This window comes from Lagenorhynchus albirostris, chromosome 3 (genome assembly GCF_949774975.1).
Source record: "Lagenorhynchus albirostris chromosome 3, mLagAlb1.1, whole genome shotgun sequence".
In the NCBI taxonomy this organism is placed as follows: Eukaryota; Metazoa; Chordata; class Mammalia; order Artiodactyla; family Delphinidae; genus Lagenorhynchus; species Lagenorhynchus albirostris.
This window is the reverse complement of record NC_083097.1, coordinates 38,904,005-38,928,772: the sequence shown is the minus strand read 5'-3', so window position 1 is coordinate 38,928,772 and position 24,768 is coordinate 38,904,005. Positions and strand designations below refer to the sequence as shown.

Below are 24,768 nucleotides of genomic sequence, written 5' to 3'. Positions count from 1 at the left end.
ACTTAATGGTTTTCAAACCAGGGCTTGGGCTATCAGTAACTCCGCACTCCTGATACCAATATCCATGTTGTACCTGCCATCCTTGCACTTATTAGTTAGTCGCCTCAGGTATGACGGTGAGCAAAAAGGAAAATCAAAGACAGGCGAATAGAAACAGTGAATCGGAATCTGAAAAAGTCAAGTCTGGTGCAAGACATTAGAGGAGACGGGACAGAAAAGAAAAAGAAGAAGAAGAAGGAGAAGGAGAAGAAGAAAAAAAAGAAAAAAAGGCCTTTCTTGGAGAAGATCCATGTGAGATAAGACATAACTCCTGTTTTTCTCAACAGATGACTACAAGCCATTATTACTGCGGCCAAATTATTACCCCTCTGTCAAGAATTAGACACAACAATCAAAGTAATCAACGGGCATGTCTAATGCACTGTAACATTTTCAATGCAAAGTTTGTTTTCTCTCTGGCCCCACCACGTTAGAGCCTGTAATTAACCCCTTATGTAGGACAAAGCCAAACAAAAGCCTAATTGAGGCTCTTTCCCGACTTGCGGCAGGTTTGGAGAGGGTGAAAGCGACTTGAGAGCTGGGGAGACGCGGGGCTCCCGGGGCTCCAGCCCGGCCTCCACCCCGCTCGCCGTCAGGGGTCCTAAGGGGCGCACGCCACGAGACACACGATTAGGGTACGTTAGCTTTCGTATTTATTACGAGTTGTCAGATGTTTAAAAAGGCATTACACTGGCGCGTACAAATGCATTCAGTCTGTAGAGAGCCAAAGTATCATGGGGGGAGGGGGAGGGGAGGAGTCAGGTGGAGCCCCAAATCCTTACTCTACACCCACAAACGAACCGAGAAGCCTGATTTCGAAGAGGGCCATTTCTCCTTCCCTGGGTTCCGGTTCTGGCCCAGGAGCCGCTGCTAAACGCCAGCGGGCAAGGTGTTAAGAGCTCACGTCCACGAAACTCCGACCACACGCAACCCGGATTCCTGCCCCTAGAAGGCGGTTCCCCACCTAGTCCTCGCCGCGCCCCTCCACCCTAACCAATCACCCTCGTAAGGTTTTGGGGGTCTGAGTTAAGGGAGAAAGAGAGAAGGGGAGGGGGGTAGGAAACAAGTTGGAGACGTTGGGGAAGGAGAGGCAAGGAAAGACACCCACTGACTGGTCTGGGAACTGGTGAGAAAACTCCCCTCTCTCCGTCTGGTCTTCCTGCGCAAATAAAGCAGCATTTCTCAAACGGCTGACAGCCGCCACTGGTAAATAATGATCATACTTCACTGGCTAGGCAGAAAGCCTCTCTTTTAGCGAGAGCTTATACTTGAAATATGGGTCATTTCAACGATCCTAAGCAGAAGACTTTGGTATAAAGCACTCTAAGGAGATAAACATAGTGACTCAGGATCAAAATCCATTTTAAGCAGGACCCTCTTCCTATTTTGGGTGGGGTGGAGTGGGATGGAGGGTGGGGCAGGAAAAGAGACAGGAGGAAAGAAAGGTGGGAAACAGGACAGAGGAAAGCATCTCATTGTCAAAAACCCAGTAATATTATCACAGCTGAGAGCAAAAGGCTTCCCACCAGTTTTGATCCAACTATTGAAATGCAAACTTGCAAGTTCAACCTTAACTATCTGCAATAAAATATCACACCTATTATATGTCAGTTTACCCCGATTCACATGCAGTCTTTAATTTCAGACATTTTAATGACTTACTTGTAAACATATAAAAGAGGGACCCTGGATCATTGTGTTTATTTATTTATCTATGCCAAACATTTATTGGTGAAATAGTCCTGAAGATATAATTCTACATATGGCGCTTTGATTTCACATAATATTTAAGAAAAAAGACAAAACACATAGAATTAGACATATAATTCAAAGACCACGGTACAACCTTTATCTTTTTTTTTTACTTCAGCAAACAAAACATAATGTCAAATGACATGAAAAGTGGCAAGTCTTCCGACAATAAATAATAAATTACTTTATAATTTTTGCAATGCAAGAGCAAACAAAAAAAAAAAGTTTCCTTTTTTTCCTCTTTATTTCCAGAGAGAGCGAAAACAGTCATTTTAACCAATAACTATACACATCTTTGGGGGAAAAGTTCTTGGACAGACACAAGTCAAACACAATCCCGAGACGCTTGTGGCAAAATAGAGGTAACCTTGTTGCAATGCTTTATAAGTTGGTTTTTAAATCTGAATTCAAAAACCTTTAAAGTCGCTTCAGACTTCTTGATAGAGGATGGATCTCAAAAAAAAAGAGGGGGAGGGGCAAAAGGAAAAAAGAAATCAGCTACAGGACATGCTAGAGACCCAGGATTTCAATTAACCCCTTGTTCAAGTCAACTAAAAACATCGCAAACCAACGCAGCTCCACCTTCCTGAAAGGACTCTTTCAGCCAAAGAGGCCAGTTTCTCTTTCTGCTCATTTGCTGGAGCTCCTGTTTGGCAAGGCAATGACCAATATAGAAACAGCACCATTCAGAATAAGATGGACTAGAAAATCTCTATTTCTGCTTTTCTCTAGATGTGCAGTGAAATGAAAATGCTTTTTTTGAGATCCTTGAATATAAATCCTCTACGTTTTAAAAACGTCTTTTTTTTTTCTTCAGTACTCCTAAGGTCATTGGATAGCATTATGTTGGGTTTGGGTTTTGTTTGTTGTTTTAATTCTAGTAAAATCCCATGATTGTCTTCACAGTGTTGCTACCATATCACCTTGTCATTAAAACAGACTTCGTGCGTTTCATGGAGCATTCATTTCTTGATTCAGTTTTTATTGACTGGGTCGTTAAATACTTTTGTTTCGGAGTTCAACATTATAATTTCCCACTTTCTCCAACAGGGAAAAAAATACATCTGAATGAATGTTCCTCATGCCTCAATTGGACTGGCTACCATGCTGTTAGGTGTATCTGGGAGCTGAGAGGACATCGACGCCACTTCACTGCCAGTGGAATTAGAGCCCGGTCCTCCTTCTGAAAAATTGACCTGCATAGAAGGTTAAGAAATGAATAAAGGAGGCTGTGATCATATTCACAAAAGGATTATAAACTTGTCCTCTGTGTGTGTGTGTGTGTGTGTGTGTGTGTGTGTGTGCAGAGACAGATATATAGATAGAGATATCCGCACATATAATTGAATTTTAACAGGCTTAAAGAAAGCCTACAAGGAAAAGAACTTGGGAAGAAATCCTCTCGCTTTCCCATCTTCCAAGAGATCTCTGTTTTAACTGAAACTGAATTCCCAACATTATGTTGCATTAAATTATTTAAGAAGAAATGTGTTTCCCACTGTAAAATGGCATCGCAACTCTACCATGCATGCTCGAAATAAAATTATCCTGCTGGCTACGTGTTGCCCTGGGAGCAGGCGAGTTCTCAGTCTCTAGGCGTCAAAGCCTCTCTTCTTGAGTTGGAAAATCCATAACACGCCGCTCAGATCGTGTGACGGGAGATTCAGAGGAGGCTCCACAGAACAGTGATTAACTCCTCAGAGGGTTCACAGCGTGGCCTTTCTTCCTTGTTGTTGGTCCTGCTGCCTTTTGGCCTCTTTCTCTCTTTCAATCAGGCTCTTCCTTCCGAGAGGAGACCCATATATTATAACGTCATCCACATTATAAATATCTGGCTCCTTCTCTTAAGCCGAAAGTACTGTGTTGCTGTTGTAAACCTTCTTCTCCACTCTGCTCCCAACACCTCCCCATCCTCGGCTTCCCTTCCACTGCTCTCAGCTGACACTAAAGTTTCAGGAGGTGCAAACACTCGGCTGCCCTGAGCCCTCCCCTTACCTGCCTTCTATGATCCAAATAACTGGTAAGATTAGACTGACATTAAAAATAATTTCTTTTTCCTAATTCCGGGGTCTACCTTCCTTGCTATCTTATTGAACTTTCCCACTGTGAAGCCAAGGGACTTCTCAAATCTGCCTCCTCTAGACTGGCCCACTTTCAAACAGACACCTGGGCCAAGCCCTTTTAACCCCTGCCTGTGGCCCATTACCCAACTGTTGCCACAAAGAAAGAAAATGCCCTCCAGGTAAATGTGAGGGGAAAAAGTTAACCTCAATTCAAGCTTTATTTTCAAAGAAAGGAACAAGTTTTTCGGATGGATCTTGTTTTATAGAACAAGATCCTACAGGGCTGTTTATTACTTAAGAAAAAAAACCGTATGTGTACATATATCATCTCACAAAAGATATATACTTAATAATCTTAGTTATCTTCACCCAGGTGAGTTGAGTTTTCTCTTCTCTGGATGTGTAGAAATATTAACACGGAAACCAGTTTTCACATTATTATCTCTCTGATTGGTAGAACTCAGGTTCCTTTTGCTATACATGCCCCACAGTATGTGACTGTGTAGGATATTTGAACTTACATACTAAAAAAATGTTTAAGCACTCCTACATTTTAGATTAAGATATAGTCCCAGGAAGAGATATAGTCACAAAAGTATCAATCATATCTTTGAATAACTGAACTTTTTATTGATATATTTGAAGAGTGCAGATAGGTGCCTGCTGACCATTGATAATAACACTGATTATGTATTACAACATTGATTATTATTACAATCACCTTGATTTAGGTCCTTAACTATACCATGCTCTAGGAGCTGAGAAGGGAGTGCATTTACCGGCTGCTGATCAAAATGCCAAGGTGATCTCTAATGTCCCTTCTGACGCTACAAGTCGAAGATGTATGATTCTGCAACCCAGGATACCTTCCCACGCGTGTCTATTTAGTTAGGCACCTTGAAGTTAATCCCTCAGAACAGGCCTGATTGATAGAAAATTCAACCTATATGGTCAAACTATGAACTCTCACAGAAAAGACTGACAAGAGGTTTGTTTTCCTTGAGTGCTTCCCTCCTCTCTCCAACACACCCCCTTCGTCTCTCCCCAAGCCTGGGGTCGGGGAGCACCCTCCTCGCTAACCCCCAGAATCTTGCCTTGTGTGACGGTTTAACCAGAATCTCCTTTCTCTGGAGATTCAGCCTCCCCACTCTGGGAGCTGACACTTACCAGTTGCTGAAAAGCCGGCTGATCTATGTCACTCTGCAAGGCGAAGTCACTCAGTACTTTCCAAGGCGGCTGGTAACTTTGCACCTCCACTGGGTTTGCCTGTAAGCCACCGTCGTGTCTCTCTGGACTGGCAGCCACCATGGGAGTTCCTGTCATCCCCTGGATATTCTGTGAATAGGTCCCCCCCCAAGCCCAACATGTTAATGAGCAAACTCCCTCCCTCCATTGTCTGTGCAGGCTAAGCAAATATACCCTGGTATTATCTTATCTATATAGTGGCCTTTATTGACTCAGTTAATCTGCTGCGCATATGGATATTAGCCAGGGTTCAGTTTTGTGTTATTACGTTTTGTTCTTCTGTTTTTGTGGGCTGGACTATTAGGTCTGCTTGGACCTTATTAAGTGAAATTCTGTTTCGACTTTCTTCTTTCCCTTTAAATTCACTGTTAATCCCAATTCCGCCCGTCTGCCTTTCCAGGCCATAGCATCTCAGTGGAAAGCTGAGGCAGGATAGGCCTCCCTTCAGCCTCTAGACACGATGATTTTCTGGGCAGTTTGTTAGTCAGATCTGGGGGTAGATTTTCTGCAGGCAATTCTCTGGGAGCCAACCCCGACTCCCAAGCACTTGGGTCAGGCCACTATTGTGCTATTATGCACTAACCAACTTAGAAAATGCCCTGGCCCAGGCTTGGCCAGTCTGTCAAATTTAATGACAGCACGTTTTATGGCATTTAAAAATAGGGCCTAAGCCGTAAAAAGCAAAAAAAAAAAAAAAATTGCTGGTTGGTGGGGGGAAGAAAGAAACTCTTTAGTTTAACTTAACCAGGAGGCCTGCCAGTTGGGTGCCGCTCTGGGCCAGGGATGATTGTGGGTAATAGTGCCAGGGGCCTGACATCTCTGGAGACCTGGGCTTGACCTGGAGCAGAAGGTGCCCTGTTTTCACGGGTCACCTTGGGGCATTTCGCCCACCTGGGGGCTCTGCTGCAGGCTGCGCACGGGGGACACCGGGATGACCCTGGATTAAAAAGGAAGCCAAGGAGTTGTCCTTTCCTCCTCTCGGCTGCCTGAGGAACTGATGACCGGAACTTTGGCAAAACCAGCGCCAGGCCTCACTGCCCACGGAGGGGGAGACGGCCCTTCCGGATCCGGGATGGGGCGAGGCTGAAGGGCACGAGCCCACCCCCGCGGGCTGGGGCCTCCCGGAGCAGCGCGGGCCGCGGTGTGGGCGCTGGGCCGGGCACCGGTGGGGGGGGCCTCTCCCCGGGGCAGGGGTCGGGGGGAGGGGCCGCCAGTGCCGGGTCCTGCTCCGGAGCCGGAGGGAAACGGCGCCGGCCCACCTGGGCAGCCGGCACGCACGCCTCCTCGGCTTCCCCCTCTCGGCCCCTGCCCGGGCCCCAGGGCCACTCACAGTTTTGTCATTGGGTTGCTGCTGCTGGAGCTGCTTCATCATGATGCTCCGCTTCTTGTCCTTGCACCGCTTGTTCTGAAACCAGACCCGGATCACGCGGGGACTGAGGCCGGTCATCTCCACCAGTTGCTCCTTCATGAGCGCGTCGGGCCGGGGGTTGGCGGCGTAGCAGGTCCGCAAGGTGTGCAGCTGCTTCTCGTTCAACACAGTCCGCACGCGGGTGGTCTTCTCTGGCTGCTTGTGGACGTGGGGCCGCAGGGCCGGCTGCCGGGCGGAGATGGGCTCGGCTGCGGGGCAAGGGGTGCCGTGAGCGGGCCGGGCCGCCCGCCCGCGCCGCTCCCGGACAATGGGCAGCTCTTTGCAGCCTCGACAGACAAAGCAGGGGCGGCAGAGGTGGGGGTAAGGGGCGCGAAAGGGAGAATAAAATCTCGCTCTCTAATCTCAGAGGTCAATGCTCAGTAATCCGGGCCCGGAAAGCAGCCTTCGCCCCTGCTCGTGTCAACATGGAGTCAGCAAAGGGGCGCACGTCTCAGGGCCTGTCCCCCTGCTCACAGCAAGGGCGGCATCGTTCTGCCTTGTTTCTCCTCCCTTTGCGCCTTTTCTAGTACCCGGACTGGGCCCAGGTTACACCGAGTCCACACAGCCCCCCACCCCCAACGCACAGGCGGTACTAGGGAAAGAAACGCAGAACCCCAGTGACAGCCAGAGACACTACCCCAGCGGGATGCCTGCAGCGCAAAGGCTGAGGAGAATTCTGACAGAGAGCTTGAACTTCAGTCCCCAGGGTACAATTATATCAAGGGGATAAAGAAATTCGGGATTTCGGCCATCTCTCCAGGCTTTGATCTTTCTTAGTCTACCTGGATCTACTAAATCTACCTGGATGTTCCTGATGTGATCTGATCCCAAGAAAAGGAAAATCGAAACTCTTTAGAGCTGCCTGGCCTCCAGAGAAAAGACAGCTGGGGAGTGTTCTGGCTCCTGACTCCCTCCCAATACTTCGGCCTCTTCTGTGCTTCCCACAGCAGAGCACAGGTTGCACCGAACAGAATTTGCCACCTCTGGCTTTGCCCCCCTGCAAGCTAAGTCACAAATCCCCCAGGACGGAATTCTTAGAGCTGCCAGAGAACAGAGGAGGAAGAGTTGTAGTTTTCTCACAGCCAGAACTCAGGGCGAATTGACACTTTAAAAATGCACAGGGCAGATCTATCAAGACCAGAAAGCAGGTTTGGAAACGTTGTCTGCCTTCTTACCTGTGGCCCCCCTCCTGGCCAACCTTGCTCTATTTCTACTCTCCTTCCTGGGGCAAGGGCCCTCAGATCTGTTTGTTACAAATCTTGCACTTTCCAGGACCCCCGGGGGTCAGGTCAACACCTATGGGGTCAATTTAGTGTCACAGCAACAGGGCCGAAGATGAAATTCTCACCAAATCAAGTAGAATGAACGGTTTAAAGAGGGAGGCTCCCTTTCAAAGGCAATTACTGCAGATAAGCTTGTGGACAGTTTTAAATTACGGCTCCGTGCGAAGGCTTGCAATTATTAAAACTGTATCTTTTCAGGCCCACTCTCTCACAAAGGGATACAAATAAATTTTTAAAGTATTTTGGAGTGGGGGGGCAGTTTGCAAGGGAAAAGGAATTGAGAGGCTAAATAACTTGAGGCCACCTAAGCTTCCTTCATTGGGTTAAAGGAGGAAGCTCCAGGGGCCCAGAGCTCCACCCCTTTAATTAGGCAGCTGCGGGGAGAATACCTGGCGGGGAGCTGAAGCCCGTTTTCAGTAAGCCGCGTTTTGGAGGCCAAGGTGAACTGGAAGTACTGTTTGGGCGTGTGCAGACACGTGTGCCCAAGCGGTGTACATTCACGGGCACCCACATCTAGACACACAGACGGGTAGCTGTGCTGGGGGGAGTCAAGGGAGACAGTGAGGGCATTGAACCTTGCTGCGAAAGAGTGAAGCGCGGTGCAAACCGCACCCAGAACCCTCCGTCTCCGACCGCAGCAACCGCCGCAAGGGTCCCAGGGTTGCTGCGGCCGCTGGCGCGCTGGCAGGGGTGGCGCTGGCCTCGCCTGGCGCCTGCCTCCCCGAGGAGGGCCTCCCTCCGCGCCCAGAAGTACCTGCCATTTGCAGCGGCCGCGCCGGGTGCAGGGGGCTGAGCGGGTCGCCGGCGCCCAGGCTGGCCCTCTCCACCACGTCGTGATCCGCGCGGCAGAAGAGCCCGTCCTCCCGCAGCGCGAACTCGTCCCCGGGGATGAGCTGGCGGCTGCAGGCCACGCAGCGGAAACACTCGATGTGGTACACCTTGGAGCGGGCGCGCATCACGAAGTCGTTCTTGCTGAAGCCGATGCTGCACTTGGCGCATTTGATCCCGTACAACCTGCGCGGGGGCCGGGCCCGGGGCGGGAGGGAAGCACAGAGAGAGGTGGTCACTTCAGGCGGGCGCTGCCCCCGACCCAAGGTCGCTGGCAACCTCGGCCACAACGCCCTGAGACACTGAAATCAGCATTCGCAGACAAGCTGGGAATGGGAGGATGGAAATGATTAGATTTCTCTCGTTTCCCGCTCCATTTCCCTTTCCTATGAGCTTCTGTGTCTCGATCCGTACCTCTTAGTTGAAAACGCCCAGTCCAAACCATCGAAAAATGTTTGACGTGTTGGAAGCCTGGGCCGCTGCTCCAGCGACCAGTCCAGGGTGACCCTTGCCGCTCTTGGCAGGAAGGGGTCCAGGGGGACTCGGGAGTCACTGGCCCCAAATTTTTGCCTCCCTATCCCCCAATTTCTGCTGCTAGAAACGTCTCTAAAACTGCAACCCAAATCCTCCTTTCAAAAGAAAATGAGGTTATGGAATGAGATTGTCACCCCACTCGGTTTGAAAACACACAAATGCACAGGCAGAAGAACAAAATGAAACCTCTGAGGGTTTCCAGAGCCCTTTCTGCACAAGCCCACTGCACTTTTCCCCAGCTAAAGATCTTTTCCTCAGGCAGCAATGTTAACAGAAAGTTTCCTCTCTCCCTTCCTCCTTTTATTATTATTTTAAAAATCTGCTTTGGTTCCCTCCATCTTTTTCAATTTGCTGAAGCATCTACCTTTATTTCAGTTTGTTTGAGAACCCTGACCAGACAGAAAAATGAAAAGACCCACTCCTAAGGGTCTTCCTCACTGCTGACCGTTCTTTACCAAGAGACAATCCTTGTAGGTTTCATCTAGAGGCTCTGCCCTGGCCCCCTCTCCGCGTTATCACTAATAACCAAAGCAGGAGCGTTCCTACAAACAGAGAGAATGGAGGAGAGGAAAAGACCTACACAAAGGGGGGTAAGAGGGGGAGCCTCGCTCCCCCAAGGGGGGAAAGGGATTCGGAAATCTAAACGGTCTCTCTGTTCTGCTTTTACAACTACAGGATTTCAAAGGGACACACACACTTGCACGCGCATACACACACACAGTTGAAAGAGTGGAGAAGAAAATGTAAAAGCGATTGGTTCCTTCCACTAACGTTTAGCCAGAATTAGGCACAAGCAGGTCTGAATACAATTGAGCAAAACACTATCTCCACAGGAGTAAAGCTACTGCTGGGGTTGAGAAGTGAGCTCTCCCTCTCCAGAATCTCCAGTTCACAAACCAATCAAGTAAACAATTGAAAATGGCTCATTTGTCAGAGGTTAGAAGGTAGATTCAAAAGTTTTCCCTCCCTCCGCCTACTCTATGTGAGATCTTCCACTTCATAGGATGAGGACTTTACCTTGCCTGTGACCAAACAATTTGGAAAATCCCTCCCCCTTCCTCTAGCTCCCCACTTCCCCTCTTTCCTCCCGTTCTCCTCCCCCACCATCAAAGTATTCATAAACTTTTTTTCTGCACTGTTCAGCTTTATTAAAATTACACTCTCCACTTCGTGGTTTTAAAATAAGAAAAAATACTGCACACTAAGTGAGCAGGAAAAAATTGTAACTGCATACTTAAATCACAGCTAAACTTTAAGGTTAAGTTCTAAGCTCCATAAACTCTATGACTTACAGAGCTAATTACTTGTTAACAGCCACTGGAGAACTTATTTTTAAATATAATATTTTGATATTATTCGACATAATAACGAATCGACATAATAACGAAGGTGTTATCTCTTCTGTTTTGTTTTTAAAACAATAATATTTTCTTTGGAAATTCTACTTCCTTCCTAAGGCAGAAAATGAAGTTTCTGACATATGTATACACAAGTCAGAAAATTTGAGATTGGCAAAGCATAAAGTTTAGACGCAGAATAAATTGAAAGAAAAAAATTCAGAAAGTTCCTTATGTGGTTTTATTCTTGACAGTAAGGGCAATTCGCTCATTTTATCAGTTACCAGATTTTAATGTGAGAAAGGAAGCTGTTCAATTATCTAAATATACCAATTGTTCGTAGACAGATGATGGGCAATTTGATCTGCTCTGTCTAATTCATCAGCTCAGATAAGATAAGAAAGAAGACAGTCAGATGTCACCAAAGGGTTAATATTTAAAAAGATTAAATTTCCGGTCTTTTTTACAGAGAATATTTGGGTTGGTTTTTAAATTTTCCAGGCAGGAGTCCTTACCCTAAAAGTAAAAGGGCAATATCTCTATTTGCTCTTTCAAAGTACATCTCTAAATATGCTTAGGTCAAACTATTTCACCTATTGCATTGACATCTCCGAAGAATCTGGAAGTTACTAATAAAATACTTAATTAAAATAAATAAAAAAGAAAAAACATTGCATGATACAATAAAAACCAACCAACCTTTTTTTTTTTTAAGTTTAGAAACCCCAACTTTTCCATCTTGATTTTTTTTGTTTGTTTTGGAAGGGGGAGGGTAACAGAGGAAAATAATTTGAGCATCACAAATTCCAAGAGCAATTATACAAGCTTCAATGCCACATAATTTATGGGAACCACTATCGAGTTTCGCGGGGGTTTTTTTCCCTCTAAAAAGTAAAATGAACAGCATAGGTTAATTTACATATTACACTTACAAGGGTAACTTTTGCACGCTGGAATCCATTAAGGCAAACTTCACCAAAGGACAAAGCCACACAAAATAATAAAGAATGGGGAGAGAGAGGGAAATCTCACAAAATTAAGGAAGCAGTATAAACGGCGTACCTGATATAATCTCTTTTACAGTAGGTTTTCCCATCTCTAACAAAGCACGTACAGCTCTCGTCCAAATACTGATTACACTCCGCACATTTCAAACACGCCGCATGCCATTCCAAATCCGGAGAAACCCTCAGAATATACTGATCGTGAATTTGATTGCCGCAACCAACACATAGGGAAATCAGACGTTTTTCTGAAATGAAAATAAATACATGATTGACTAACCGTTTACTTCCTACAGAGATAAACACACTTTTAGTGTCGTTCTCTTATAGGGCGTACTCTGCGAGTTTTTTTTTTTTTTAAGAGTATTGCACTTTGGGATGGTAATTGGAGTGTGCCATCAAAACCCTGACTCACTTTTAAAAGGAGGTGGAATATATGTAAAATGCAGATTTGAATAGTCTACATTTGTAAGCCTAGCACGCAATCAAACCCGTTCATTTTGTATTTCTTTTTCCTCCCTCCTCCCTCTTTGCCATAATCATTGGGAAAGATTATGGATAAGTCAAGTCAAAGAAAAGGTTTTGACTAGAAGCGTTAAGTGAACGCAGGGATGTCTATATTTTCCATGAAGCACGCTCTTAAATAGCACATAGGACTGGAAATTGTTAGCAAGAGCAGACATCAATACAGTTGTCATTCGTTGTTCTCTTTTGCAAGTCTAATGCTAATTCACATCTCCGGGTATTGTACTTGCAGGCGGACCTTTGCAACAGAATAACCTTCTCGGAGAGCTCAGGATTCCCGAGAAGGAAACCACCGCTTAGCACCAGAAGGCTAGGGTTTTGGAGGGCACGCAGGCGAATTCAAACACAAGGTACGATCAGTTTCCCGAAGATCAGAACCGACAGCAAGCATGCAGGCGTGGCGGCAACAAGAAAAAGCCACCTTCTCTCTCTCTCTCTCTCTCTCTCCAAGCAATGACTCGAACTCCGAAGAGCCCTTGGCACCCTTGCCTGAGAGAGACCCCCGCACAAGAACAGCACACCGAGCCCCACAAGGTAAAATCGCCTCTTACTTTTTGGTGGATCTCCCATGTCTCCCATATCTGTAACAGGGAGTAATGTCCACAGTGAAATGGTGGTTGTACAGTTGGTGACCAGCCCACAGAGAGGATGCTGGAGCTGTGGCTAAGTGGGAAACAGTGGCCCCTAGGGTTGCCAAGGCTGAGAGAGCCGCTGCCCGGCTGCGCCGCGCCCTCGCGGATCGGGGAGTCCAATTTAAGCCGGCGGAGCTGGCGGAGCGGAGGCGCTGCGGCGGCGGCTGACTCGAAGCGGCTCGGGCACCTCTCTTCCTTATCTCTTACTCAAACTTCTCTGCTCCAACTCAGCTCCATCGCCATTGGTCTGACGCAGCGCGCGGGGACGTCAGGCGAGCGCCTCGCCCATTGGCTGCGGGGCGTGCGGCGCAGCTGTTCTGATTATCATATTTCAGCCTCGCTGCTGCCGTGCGCCACTGACCGCTCAGCGAGCCCGCGGGAGAGGATTAGGGCTCCCGAGGCGAGTTGCTCGGGGCTCAGGCCGCTCTCTCCCGATGCTCGGGCTGCCCGGCCGCTCTGGCTTTTGGCTTCCTTCTCCTCCTCCTCCTGCCCCCTCCCTTGCTCCTTCTCGGCCGTGCCGCCAGCGCCCTCGCCTCCTGTCGCGCTGCTCCTCCGCCCTGCGCTCCTGGGGTCCCCGCAGTCCGGCTGGCCGTGTTGCGCGCTGGGCTTCACTTTTCCGCCGCCGGTGGCGAGTGGCTGGTGGGTAGGTCTTCCTGATGAAGAGGTCCTTCCCGGGCTTTAGGAAGAGGGGCGACTTGGAACAGGCCGTTTTCCTCGTTTGGTTTCGCGCTTTGGCGCACAGCTCCGGGCCTGGCCGGGCTTTGCTGCCGGGGCGGGTGAGTTCCCGAACTGGCTGCGCGTAGCGCGCTGGGAGCTGGCTAGGGGAAGACGAACCGGTCATGGGATGAATAGACCCAGAGGAATTGTTCGCTGCTGCTACCCCACTACCCCGTTATCCCTGACTTCAGATCTCCAGAAACGTGGGGGGTGGGGGGAAGGGGCGCTTCGTGCCTAAGCGGAAAATCAGGTTGGAAGCGCACAGGTAAAACCAAGCTGACTCCGCGGACTACTCTCTCCTTCCGACCCGCGAGGTCGGCTTTGCAGTTTAGAATTAGGAAGTGCACTAATCCGAAGCCTAAGTGCAAAGTGATCGGCCAGTAGTTTAAAGTTTGCAAAGTGAATATAGCCTGTCCAGTTCCTCTCTCTTCTGGTTTCCTGCCCTTTGTTTTTAAGCAAACGTGTACAGTTAGCTGGTGGTGTTTGGTAATTGTAAGGACAAGTCTCCACGTCTCTCTAGAGATTTTAAAAATGCGTCAGTCTAAGGGCGTGAGTTAGGGAGAGGTCCAACAGAAGAACAGCGAAATACCTATTTCCCTTCCCTGGGTGTGTTTATCTAATCATTTTCTCTCGGGAAACAACCTGGAGAGAGAAGAGTGTTGGCTGCAAATCGCCGGTAAATAACTGTTTTTAATAATTTCTTACATGTTCCCGTCATATCTTAACCATCTCCCCAAAAGAGTCACAGGAAGGCCACGAAGACTCCCCCCACCGCACTCCTCCAAAAGCTCCTGAATAGCTATTCCTTATCTAATGTGACTGCCAGTTTTATCTAAAAAGGCCCGCAAACGCACGCAGTAGTAGGTTTAATTTCGGTGTTTAATTTCGGTTGCCTTGAGAAAACCTGGTGTGTTAGGAAACTCCGTTCTTTGTATCATTCGCCAGATCTAGCCCTTGATAACAGCCGTGAGCCCTCAGCCGGTCTCAGTGGCTCGGTTTACAGGGATATGCTTCTCCAGAGTGCAGAGAGAAACTAAGATGCTGAATTTCCTCCTGATCTGGCTGGGGCTTTGCCAAGAACATGCATTTGTTTTGTTTTCTCTCAAGGAAAATTTCTAAATGGATCTCATCCCTTCTGTTTTTATTGTATCAATAAGTTATATCAGAGTGCGTGTGTGAAATCGAAAGTTAGAGGTAGGTTGATACATTTACCAGACTGGGGGGGGGGGCGGGGTGGTTTTGGTTTTTGGTCATAGTTTCTAGTCTCGATGGTATTATATGCGTGGAGCCTTTTGTCAGGCTGCTTTTGTAAAACTGATGCTGGTAATGACAACACGAAGCAAATCTTCCCAGCATACGGGTATGTTTCCTGTACAGATAACCAAGCTGACTCTATTTTTTAAAAAGGTACTATATCTCCAGGAAGTAGAGAATTTTAACCAATCATATTCCATCATGCCACCTTTATAACATGGAATTAAACAACGGAAGCTGCCAGAAGCCTGATGACTTATATTTGAGATCCAGAAAGCACCCTCACTATCCATCCTCCTTCAAACCAGCCACACACACACAGTGTGGGATTTTAACTCCCTAAACTCATAAGCTATTCTAAAGAATTATTGCTCCTGATGATAGCAAGTCCAAATAGAAAAGCTGGCATGTGGCTTGGAGGTAAACCGTTAGTAATAGGCAATTTTATCATAATGATGAAGACAAGATGTTTTCTTTTCTTCAGCCCACACTGTTACTGTAAACAAGTATTTTCTTAAGAAGTTTCTAAGCTGTTAGATACCTTCTGTCAAAGGGAGAAATTCGAGGGAACCCAATTATGTTGTTCCATGACGGATGTACTCTGGAGTTCTGTGTGTCTGTAGCTAATACATTTTGCATTAAAATCAAAGTTAGGATAGCAGGCATTATTGTTTCACTTCACCTTGAAGTTCAAGTGCGATCACAGATTATTCCCCTGTTTGTTTAAATGATTTCTATACACACATTTAACGCATCAAATATATCTAAAAAAATTTTGTAATGTTTTTATAGAATACATCAAACTCACATCAAACTGTGATTAGCAATATTTCCGCCCCCCCCCTTATTTGATCACAGGAGCGACCTCTTGTGTTCAAAGGGGGGATTAGACCCTCTCTTGTCAAAAATGGATTCAATTTTGACCTTTGTATATTCTGGTAGGTCAAAAAATCTATCCTTAAAAAGAGCAGTTGTGTGAATCCCGTTGTCAGCTCCTCTACTGGTGAGAGAAGAAAGAATATGAGTTCTTATTAAGTATAGTTCCCATTACCTCCTGGCCATCACAAATACATTTTAGTGTCTTTGAATATAAAAGGGATGCTAAGATTTAGTAAGTTCCACTTGAGTCTGTGGCATCCACCCACATGGACTTGTACACACCTTTCAAAACACAGCTTTTCCACCTAAAATGCCTGGTGGGCTCTTACAGCTGCGCTTTGTGTGTTGTTGCTTTCTTTCTCTGCTTTGATTAAAATTTAAACACTCCACATCAAACAATGCCAAATACAGATTCCTAAACAAATATCATGTTCTCAAGCTACGTTTCAAATATCTAAATAGGCTTTAATTGCAATTGACAAGTAGCATTACATATTTAGGATTTATTTATTTCCCAACAACTTCTGGCAGATATAAGTGGGTTTTAAGTAGGTTCTTTGGGAAATTATGTACGGTAAGGGGGAAAACTTTTCCCTCCCCAACTAACCAAGATTGGGAAGGAGAGGCGGCTTTGATCAGCTTTCCCTGAACTATGGATTTGTTTGGGAACTTATTCCCAGGGAGGTGATGCTCAGTTTAGCCCACATCAGGATCAGTCTTGAGAATAACAATTGGAATGCCACTCTCCACGAGTAAGGTGTTCAGATATAAAAATATATATATAACTGAAGGATTTATATTTTCTGATATCCACAGATACATAATTTGGGGGTCAAAATGAAACATGGACATATTTTATTCACCTCAGAAAATAGGTATGGAATATATGTATATTTATCCCATTCACACTTTTTGTTTTTACTTATCCTATGTAAGATAGGAATAAGAATAAGGCTATACAAACCATCAGTATCTTAAATCACATCCAAGGGTCAGATAAAATTACAGCTGTATAAAGGGAGTCACGATTAACCATTTATATTCCACCCAGAACCGGGTGTGGATGTTTAGAACTAATCTGCCTTTCTTCCAGTTGCTGGTGCTGGCTTAATGAGGATGAATCAAGAGAATCTGCACTCTAATTTCAGAGAAGAATGGAAGGGATATTCTTTATGTACCATTGGGTATGAAATGATTGTCTTTTTTTCTCTCCTTTTACTTTTTTTTAAAAATAATTCTAAGCAAAGATAATAATAAAGGCAGTTAACAACAACAAACGTTTAGTTGTCATTCTTATTGCCAAGGACTCCTGCTGTGATTGTAGTTTTGTTGAGTGTCAGTTGCTTTATTAACCAGTTAAAACAATCTGGGTGAATTAGCAAGAATTTTCTTCTGCATGCAGAGCTTCTTAGCCTGAATTCAGGTAACCGCTGTGTCTGTCACCAGCGGTTCTGCTATTCTCTACTGGCGGACGGCAGCCAGGGAGGCAGCGTTCATGTGCGGTCTCCTGGTCGGTTCCCAGTCAGGATAGAATTCCACACTCCCGGAAGCGGCGAAGCCGCAAACCTCAGATCAGTCTTGAGAATGCGAGTTTCCGCATCTCATTGCCGGTAGGACTTCGACCAAGCGAGGACAGAAATTTGCACCCTCCCTTTAAAATTGTGCTTTTGGAAACATTTATGATTTCACAAAAGCGCTGACTATGTCAGGTTAAACCCTTTTCTTCCTTCTTAAAGTTTTTTTTTTCTTTTTTCTTTTTGAAACCCTATGTGACTAGGAACAGGCAATTTTTAACTGGACTGGAGGTCTGCGTGGACCCCAGGTTGGAGTCAGTGAGTGCAATGTGCTAAGAGGTTCTGACCCAAGGACGCACTGAACCCTACCTCTGGCAAAGCCTTCATTAAATGCATCGGATTCTCTCGGGGGTAATTGGAGTCCTGAGGGGCGAAAAAGCTTCTCTCCCAGGTCCTGGGCGGTTCAGCTGAAAGCTACCACATCTGTACCGAATCTAGCAAAACACCCACGGGTCCACCCGAGCTCTCGGGAAACCCGGAGCAAGTTAACTCGTGTAGTTGATCAAATGACATTCTTTCCGAAAGAAGTGACACCCTTTGCCCCACTGCAATCCTGTCCAACCGGCAGCTCTGAATTTAGCGCCAAAGGATTGATTTCCAACGCGCGATGGAGGTTTACTGGGAACGAGTGGGGGGAAGGGAGGCGAAGGTACCTTGTTGGAGGTCAAGAGGAGGAGGGGCAGCAGAAAATTACCGGCCAAGCGGGGGAGGGAACTGGAAGCCCGGAAATCTACCACTATGCCTCAAATAACCTTCCCTCACGTCTCAGAATTCAGCGCTCGAAAAAAACAGCCTCAGTAAGGTGTCCTCGGCTGGAGTCCTCGGGTAGGTTGCGGAGGTGATGTCAAGAGTTATAGCTACTTTCTACGAATAAAACTGGTGGCTAAAGCGTGTCGGGGCCGTTTACTGTATCTGAGAGGAGCGTGGGTGGAGGCTGTTTTTAAGCGGGGGGGAGGCAATCATTGGTGGCATCTACCGGCAGATTGTGAGCGTAGGAGAGAAGGTGGTTTCGGGGCTGGAGGAAAATCTCCAAACCCCAGTAAATGGCTGGTCTGTTCAGAAGGTACGATGTTAGGGACAATCTTAAAGGTCGACTCCGCGAAGGTGAATGGGAGGATGAGCTCCGGGCGCGTGTACATTTATAGAATTCTCTACGCCTCCAGATCCAAGGTGTTAAGAAAAATCATAAATTCTTTGCGACTTCAGGCTGAGAGGAGAATTTGCTTTGCCCTCCTACCTGCTAAATACCAGCTGAGAAAGGGGCGCAGGAGACGACCCCTTTCAGAAAGAACGTCATTTGATCAACTCAACCGAGTTAATCACTTGCCTCCCGGAAGGGGTCAAGAACGCCATCCCTTCCCCCTGGGGCAGCCGCGCGGCGCGAGGTCGACCGCTCTACCCCAGGTAGCCTCTCATCGAGGGCGCCGGAAACCCTGTCTGACTGTTCTCTGTAGGGCTCAGAGCTTCGCGATCATGTTTCTGGTGTTTCCTAGAACCCCACTCGCCCGCGTTCAAGCAACAAAGGTCGCTAGAAATTTAGCCTGCCCCGAGTCCAAGGATAAGAGGAGCGCGAAACAAAGAGACCCCCCCCCGCGCCCCACATCTCTGTCTCTCGGCCTCCTCCCTTCCGGATTTCCAACTTGCCAAACCCTGTGCTGGAATCCCCCCCCCACTCCCCGCGCCCCGTGTTCTGCGCTTAAGGGCATTTTTCAATTTCATCTTCCCATTGAAAGAAGTGGGAAAATCGAACTGAATCTACACCCCCGGCCCTAATTCCTGCTAGACTTGGGAAAAAACCAACGTCCCGCAGACCTCTTTCCGTCCGGGTTGGCGAGCGCGGCCCCCCGAGAGAGGCCACTCAGTTCCTTAGTGTGAATCTGCTTGTCACGCACCTTTGGGACCAGAGCCCCGGATGGCCTGTCTCTGTCGCGCACTGGTGGGCCCGGGTGGGGACTCGAAAGTAAAAGTGAATCAGGTCGCCTGCCCGCGGTGCCGAGCACTATAAGAGCAGGGGTCTCTGCCTGCCACCTGGGGGCTGCCTGCTGGGAGACCCTGCAACCTCCTAGACCCGAAGAGTGGAGAAGAAAGCAGAATCCGCGGCTGCAGGCTCAGAGACTAACCCTTTGGGAAGGTAAAACTTTCAGTGTTAGGTTGCCCCCTTCTCTGTCCATACCCCAGTCCCCCGGGCTTCCCCCCCACCAGATGAATATACTTGTGGAAATGAAAGAATCAAGGTACCATTTTAATTGCTTCAAACCCTTTGTCAAATCATCTCTTTATGCCAGCTGCCAGGGGCTCAACTTGATCTTGAGCGCCTACATTCCAGAAAATGGTAAGGACATTCCTTCTGCATTTGCCTTGGTGGCAGCGTCCGGAAAGGATGGTATAGCTATTGATACAGAACATTGGAGTGAGTGGTTTAATTCTTAATATCACCACCAAAATATAGATAGCCCCAAGTATTCGCTGGCATTTTTTTCCAGGTTTATTTTATTCACTTTGTGTGGCAAGTGTTTGAATTGGAAAACGAGAGAAACCCCGCAGCGTAGATTCACTTCTGTGCTCTTCTGGCAGGCGGGGGACCCACATGCGCTGATTAGCCGGAGAAGCGGACTCCTTTGTTGATTTAAGAGTTCATCAGGCAAGAGGTAACAATTACCTTGTTGCGTTTTCTCAATTCTCTGTTGTTGACTTGTATCTGGAATGCCTCCATTGTACAAAATTCAATCCAAAAATGAAAAAAAATTAAGGCAAAAAGGTAACAATGGTAAGACAGATCTATTTTAACTGACTTTGTGTGTGGATTGTATATACCTTACAAATGTATGAAAAACATTAAAAGTATATAGCGTATGTTTTATGTATAATTATGTATAATTATGTGCTAATGATAACATTATTTAATATTTTAATATAATTCCAGAAAGAAATGTTTGAAATGCTGTTTCATAGTACACATAACACTCTCCTTCCAAGAAAATAATTAGCAAGCTTCAAAATAATATTCAGGGTGCTTTGTAATACGAACAAAATCTGAAGCTTCATAGACCAAAATCCCATCAAACATCATGGTCCATAACTAGTTTGCTGCAGGTTAATTCTATAAAGAAATACCCTTCTGTTTTGCACAGTCTCATTTTATTTCAGTTGTGCATTTAAAGTATGTATTTTACCACTTACTATTCTGAAATTTCCAATCATATCATATCAACAAGAATTAAAATATGAATAAGTCCTAGATAATGCTTAAGGAATGACTACGATTAACTTTTGTGGTTTGAGAGTATTGTGCTCTTCTTTACTTAAATGTAAATATTAATATATTAATATAACTAGATAGTTCACCATCTCATAATTTACAAGACATTCATATAGTGAAAGAGCAAGCATTACTTTCTGTAATGTCTACTTAGGGTCTATTATCAAAATATAGTAATAAGATTCATATGAGTAACCAAAATGTAGCTATCCACTCTGCTATCAGAGTGTTCAGTCTAGTTATAAAAACATTGAACTATTATATCATGTGTGCTCTCACTTGAATGTAGTTAAATTAATGCTTTGTCATTTTTAAGAATCCTCCCCACACTCCCTAGGTATGTGTAATAGCCTAGGAAGATCACTGCATCAACGGTAATGCTAAATCAGATATTATATTATTACCTATAACTAGCATCCTGCTGACTTTCACTTGAATATCAGGACTCAAATCATGTCTTACTTCAGAATGTGGTACAGTGTGCTGTTTTGTCTTCTTGGCTCAGTGTTACAATTTATTATTCACTCTCCTTTTTATGAGCTGCACAAACCATTGGGGATAGTGATGAGAAGTGCTGGATAAGTTTCATTGGCTTTGGAATCTCCTATGGTTGTTGACAAAATAGAAGTCTTATCTTTTTAGGTCTTGATGGCGTGTTTCTTCCAATCCTGAGATGTTGATTTAGCTGTCCCGAACATCACATGATGTACCTCTCCATAATCCGGTACCCAAGTCATTGCAGATCTGCTGACATGATTTTGGATATGCTGTGCCAGGGCAAGTATATTCTTTTGAATGATGCCAGTAGTGAGGAGGAAACATGAGTACAGCTCTCAAAGTGGAAGAAAAGGTAAGTGGGTAGAACATCACTCCTTTGAATGTGGTGGTGGAGAAAGAATTGAGTGTACATGACTTTATCAACCATCAAAAGAGAGGATGAAAATAGATGTTAGACTAAGAGAAAAGTATTCGATTTTGAGAAGGGTAAGAGAAAGCTTATTGAGGAAAAGGAAAAAGTGGAGTAAATATCAAGAGGAACAAAAGAAAGGAACAGGCCTTGATGACCCAGTTCATCTGGCACCCAGATCTTTACTTGCAATAGATGGAATTTGGGAAAAAAATAGACTTTATAATTATTTTAATCTGGCATTTATACTTTAAAACTCTGATTTAAGGGGGGAGATTTTTTTGTAGACTATTTGGCAATAATTTTAAAAAGTTGTATTGCATCTTTAAATGTCTTATGCTAGAATGCTTACCAAAAGTAAACTCACTATTGTTAAACTGAATCAGCACAGAAAATACAAACTAAAATTATTAGAAATGCCACAGAATGGATTCCTACTTTTTTTTTATGTAACTATTTTCATTTAACAACAAGATTCAGGACTCAGAAAGGAGAAAGGACTAGATCTGAGAAGGAATTTTATAAAATGGCTTCAAAGTTTTCCAGAGTTTTTGTCAGTCATTGCCCTTTCTACAGATTGGATTATACCAGAAAGTGTAATTCACGTATTTGGAACTGCTCACTTAAACCATAATAAAAACAGAAAGATGTTGTGAAAAAACTACCCTATGTTCAAATTCATGCCAGGGGACTTGAAGGGCTGCCAGCAAAATCGTTGCTCTGTTAGCATTTCTGACCTGGCTTCACATTCTCCTAGACTAGTTCTTCTGATGTGAGAAGAATGTAAGCCAAAACCACAAGGGAGCACTCTTCGCACCCATGCCCTTGGGAAGAGCTGGGATGTCCAAAATGTTGGAATGGTCAGATACAGTTGTTCTCAGAATCTATTCCGGAGGTCCTGGGGTCAGAATGTCTGCACATGTGCACAAAGCAACAAGCCCATAACAGCCTGATTGAAGGCAGCAGTGCCCCATAAAATGTCATACCCAGCCAGAATCCAACAACATTTGAAAGGCGTCTGCTATAGAGAAGAAATATGAGACTGACAGCGTCATCTTCAGCAGTGGCAGCAGCAGTGAAGAGAGATGGATGGGGATTAATCATGGTAAAATACTGAGCAGAAGAGACAGCAAATTCTGCCAAGCATGAATACTTCTCTACTCACATGTTTCACAAAGTACACTCTTCAAAGTACAAGCTGATTGGTCAAGGTCAGGTTGATCTTTGCTAGGCTAAAAGAAGCAGCTGCTGAGTGTATCCCATGGCAGATGGACGACACTTAAAGATTTTTAATGTTAAAAAAAAAAAGAAAAATTATTTGTGGTTTAACAGTAGAAATACTTCTGATAACACATGGCAATCAAAATTGCATTCCCTCTCAGCGCTCATGCCGTTCACTTTGGGGAGTAACATGGATTTATAAAGTTTATTGGATGCTATTAGCCTGTGGGTCTTCAGGACTTTTTATGTATATCCCTTATGTTACTAGATTTAGCATGTTGCCTCATTTCATAACCTCTCTTCATTAAGACATCCTTTGTGTAAGTAAAACATTTACATAACGGCCTCTGAAGGACTGAACAGGTAGCTCTAAACGTTAGCTCTAGGCAAGGCTACCAAGACTGAAATAGCACCACAACCCTCCCCCAGTATCTATCAAGGGACACCAAACAACTCTTGTAAGGATTTACTTCTTTGACATTCATAAAAGGCTTTTTAATCTTCAGAGGTTTTTGTTTAGTTTTGTTTGTTGGTTTTTATTTCAAATATGAAAGCTTTCTGTAGGTGATTTTTTCCCCTGTCCCTTTACCCTTTTGCGTTATTTTGAAAGTTTCTATAATAAGCAGGTTGACAACAAGAAAAAAGGAAGGAAGATGTCAAAAAGGAAACAAAGATGGTGGATCTAAAAACGAGTGATATACAATGGAATACAACTCAGCAATGAAAAGGAATGAAATATTGATACATGCTATTACATGGATGAGGCTCAAAATACGTATGCTGAGTGAAAGAAGTAAAACCAACAGATGGACACACTGTATGAATCCATTTATGTAAAATTCTAGGAAATACAAACTAATGTATAGTGACAGAAATTGGATAAGTAGGGGCTTGGGGATGGGACAGGTAATGGAGGGGAGGCAGGGAGGGATTACAAAGGGCCTTTAAGAAAACTTTTGGAGGTGATGTATCTTTTGGAGTTTCATTATCTTGATTGTGGTGATAGTTTCACTGGTGTATATCAAAGCTTACCAAATTATATACTTTAAATATGTGCAGTTTATTGTTCATCAGTTAGACTTCAATAAAGCTCTTAAAAAATCAACCTCAAGAAAGAAGCTTGAAGTATTGTGTTGCCCCATTCTTTATTATTATCATTCCTGTATACTTTTTACAGTGAGGTGATAGGGGAAGGGACAAGTGCACAGCATTGTACATGATGAAATAAGGTGCTTGAAGAGAGAAGGAACTTACCTCAGCCATTGCCCTGATTGGAGCTTTGTCAGCAGTTGATCAGGAACACCACTCTGAATTTTCTATTGCCTAATTCTATCATTTTAAGCACTTTCCCTTCCTCTTGTACTATCACTATTAGGGAGGATCCCAAGATATGCTTTCAAGAAGGTTTCTCAAGTATCCTACTTTCCCCAAAGTCAAATTAATTCTATCATTTTTAGCACTTTGTTGATAATTGTTTATGATACATAACTTTCTACTTTGTTTAAGCATATGTCTTTCCATCATTATCAGAAAGTCTAACAGAGGGTCCACATCCAGTCCATTATTATAAACCACTGGCTATCTACAGATCTTTGGTGAATTATCTAATGGTCTCCCAGCCAGATGAGCCCTGCTGCCTTCGGCTGAACTCCTCCAGATGTCAGTGTGTGGCTCCCCTGAACAGTAATCTTGGCCACTTGGTTCTGTCGCCCAGCGGGTCCTAAAGTCAGCCTGATTTATGTCTGAGCTCTTCACACCCTTCAGGCACTGCCTTCAACTCCTGGCTGCAGCCCATGGCTTTCTAGACAGGCTGCCATGTTCCTCTTTTTGTCCCTGTGGATGGGTCTCTAGCACGTCCCCAGCTCACTTCTTCCTTGTCAACTTAAGTTGCTGTGAGCTGACCTCTATATCTGATCTTCAAGTAATCACATTGGTTCTATCTTTAATCACTCAGACACACACAGGCCCTTCTGTGAGGTGGAAAGAAGGGGAAAGAGAAATGATTTAATGTGACAGTGCTTAAATGTAAGATTTATGTCTCCATGTTTTGGATTTGGGGTTTAAACATTACTCACGAGGGAAGGGATCAGCTAGTTTCTTTGCCTGTAGCTTATATGTGTGGGTCTCTCCACAGGGCAGGACTTGTACATGGGTGAACACATACCTCCCTTAAAGTCAGAGGAGGGTATGAGGCATTTGAGGGCAGAGGAGATGGAGCAAGATGAAGAACACTAGTATTGACTAGAAACCTTTCTTTATACTAGTTTCTCCCATCACCATTCAAAGTTACAAAATATGCAATACAGT

At 45.1% G+C, this 24,768-nt stretch overlaps 1 protein-coding gene across 1 annotated transcript; it reads right to left on the bottom strand.

The window, feature by feature from the left end:
- Window positions 1–1,825: 1,825 nt before the first annotated feature.
- On the bottom strand, window positions 1,826–12,597 carry ISL1 (ISL LIM homeobox 1). Its single transcript, XM_060146060.1, has 6 exons — window positions 12,570–12,597; window positions 11,552–11,741; window positions 8,545–8,804; window positions 6,430–6,716; window positions 5,022–5,189; window positions 1,826–2,987 (listed from the first exon to the last, which is right to left on the bottom strand). Exons 1-6 carry the CDS (start codon window positions 12,595–12,597, stop codon window positions 2,871–2,873), a joined length of 1,050 nt encoding a protein of 349 aa, XP_060002043.1. The 3' UTR covers window positions 1,826–2,870.
- Window positions 12,598–24,768: the final 12,171 nt, after the last annotated feature.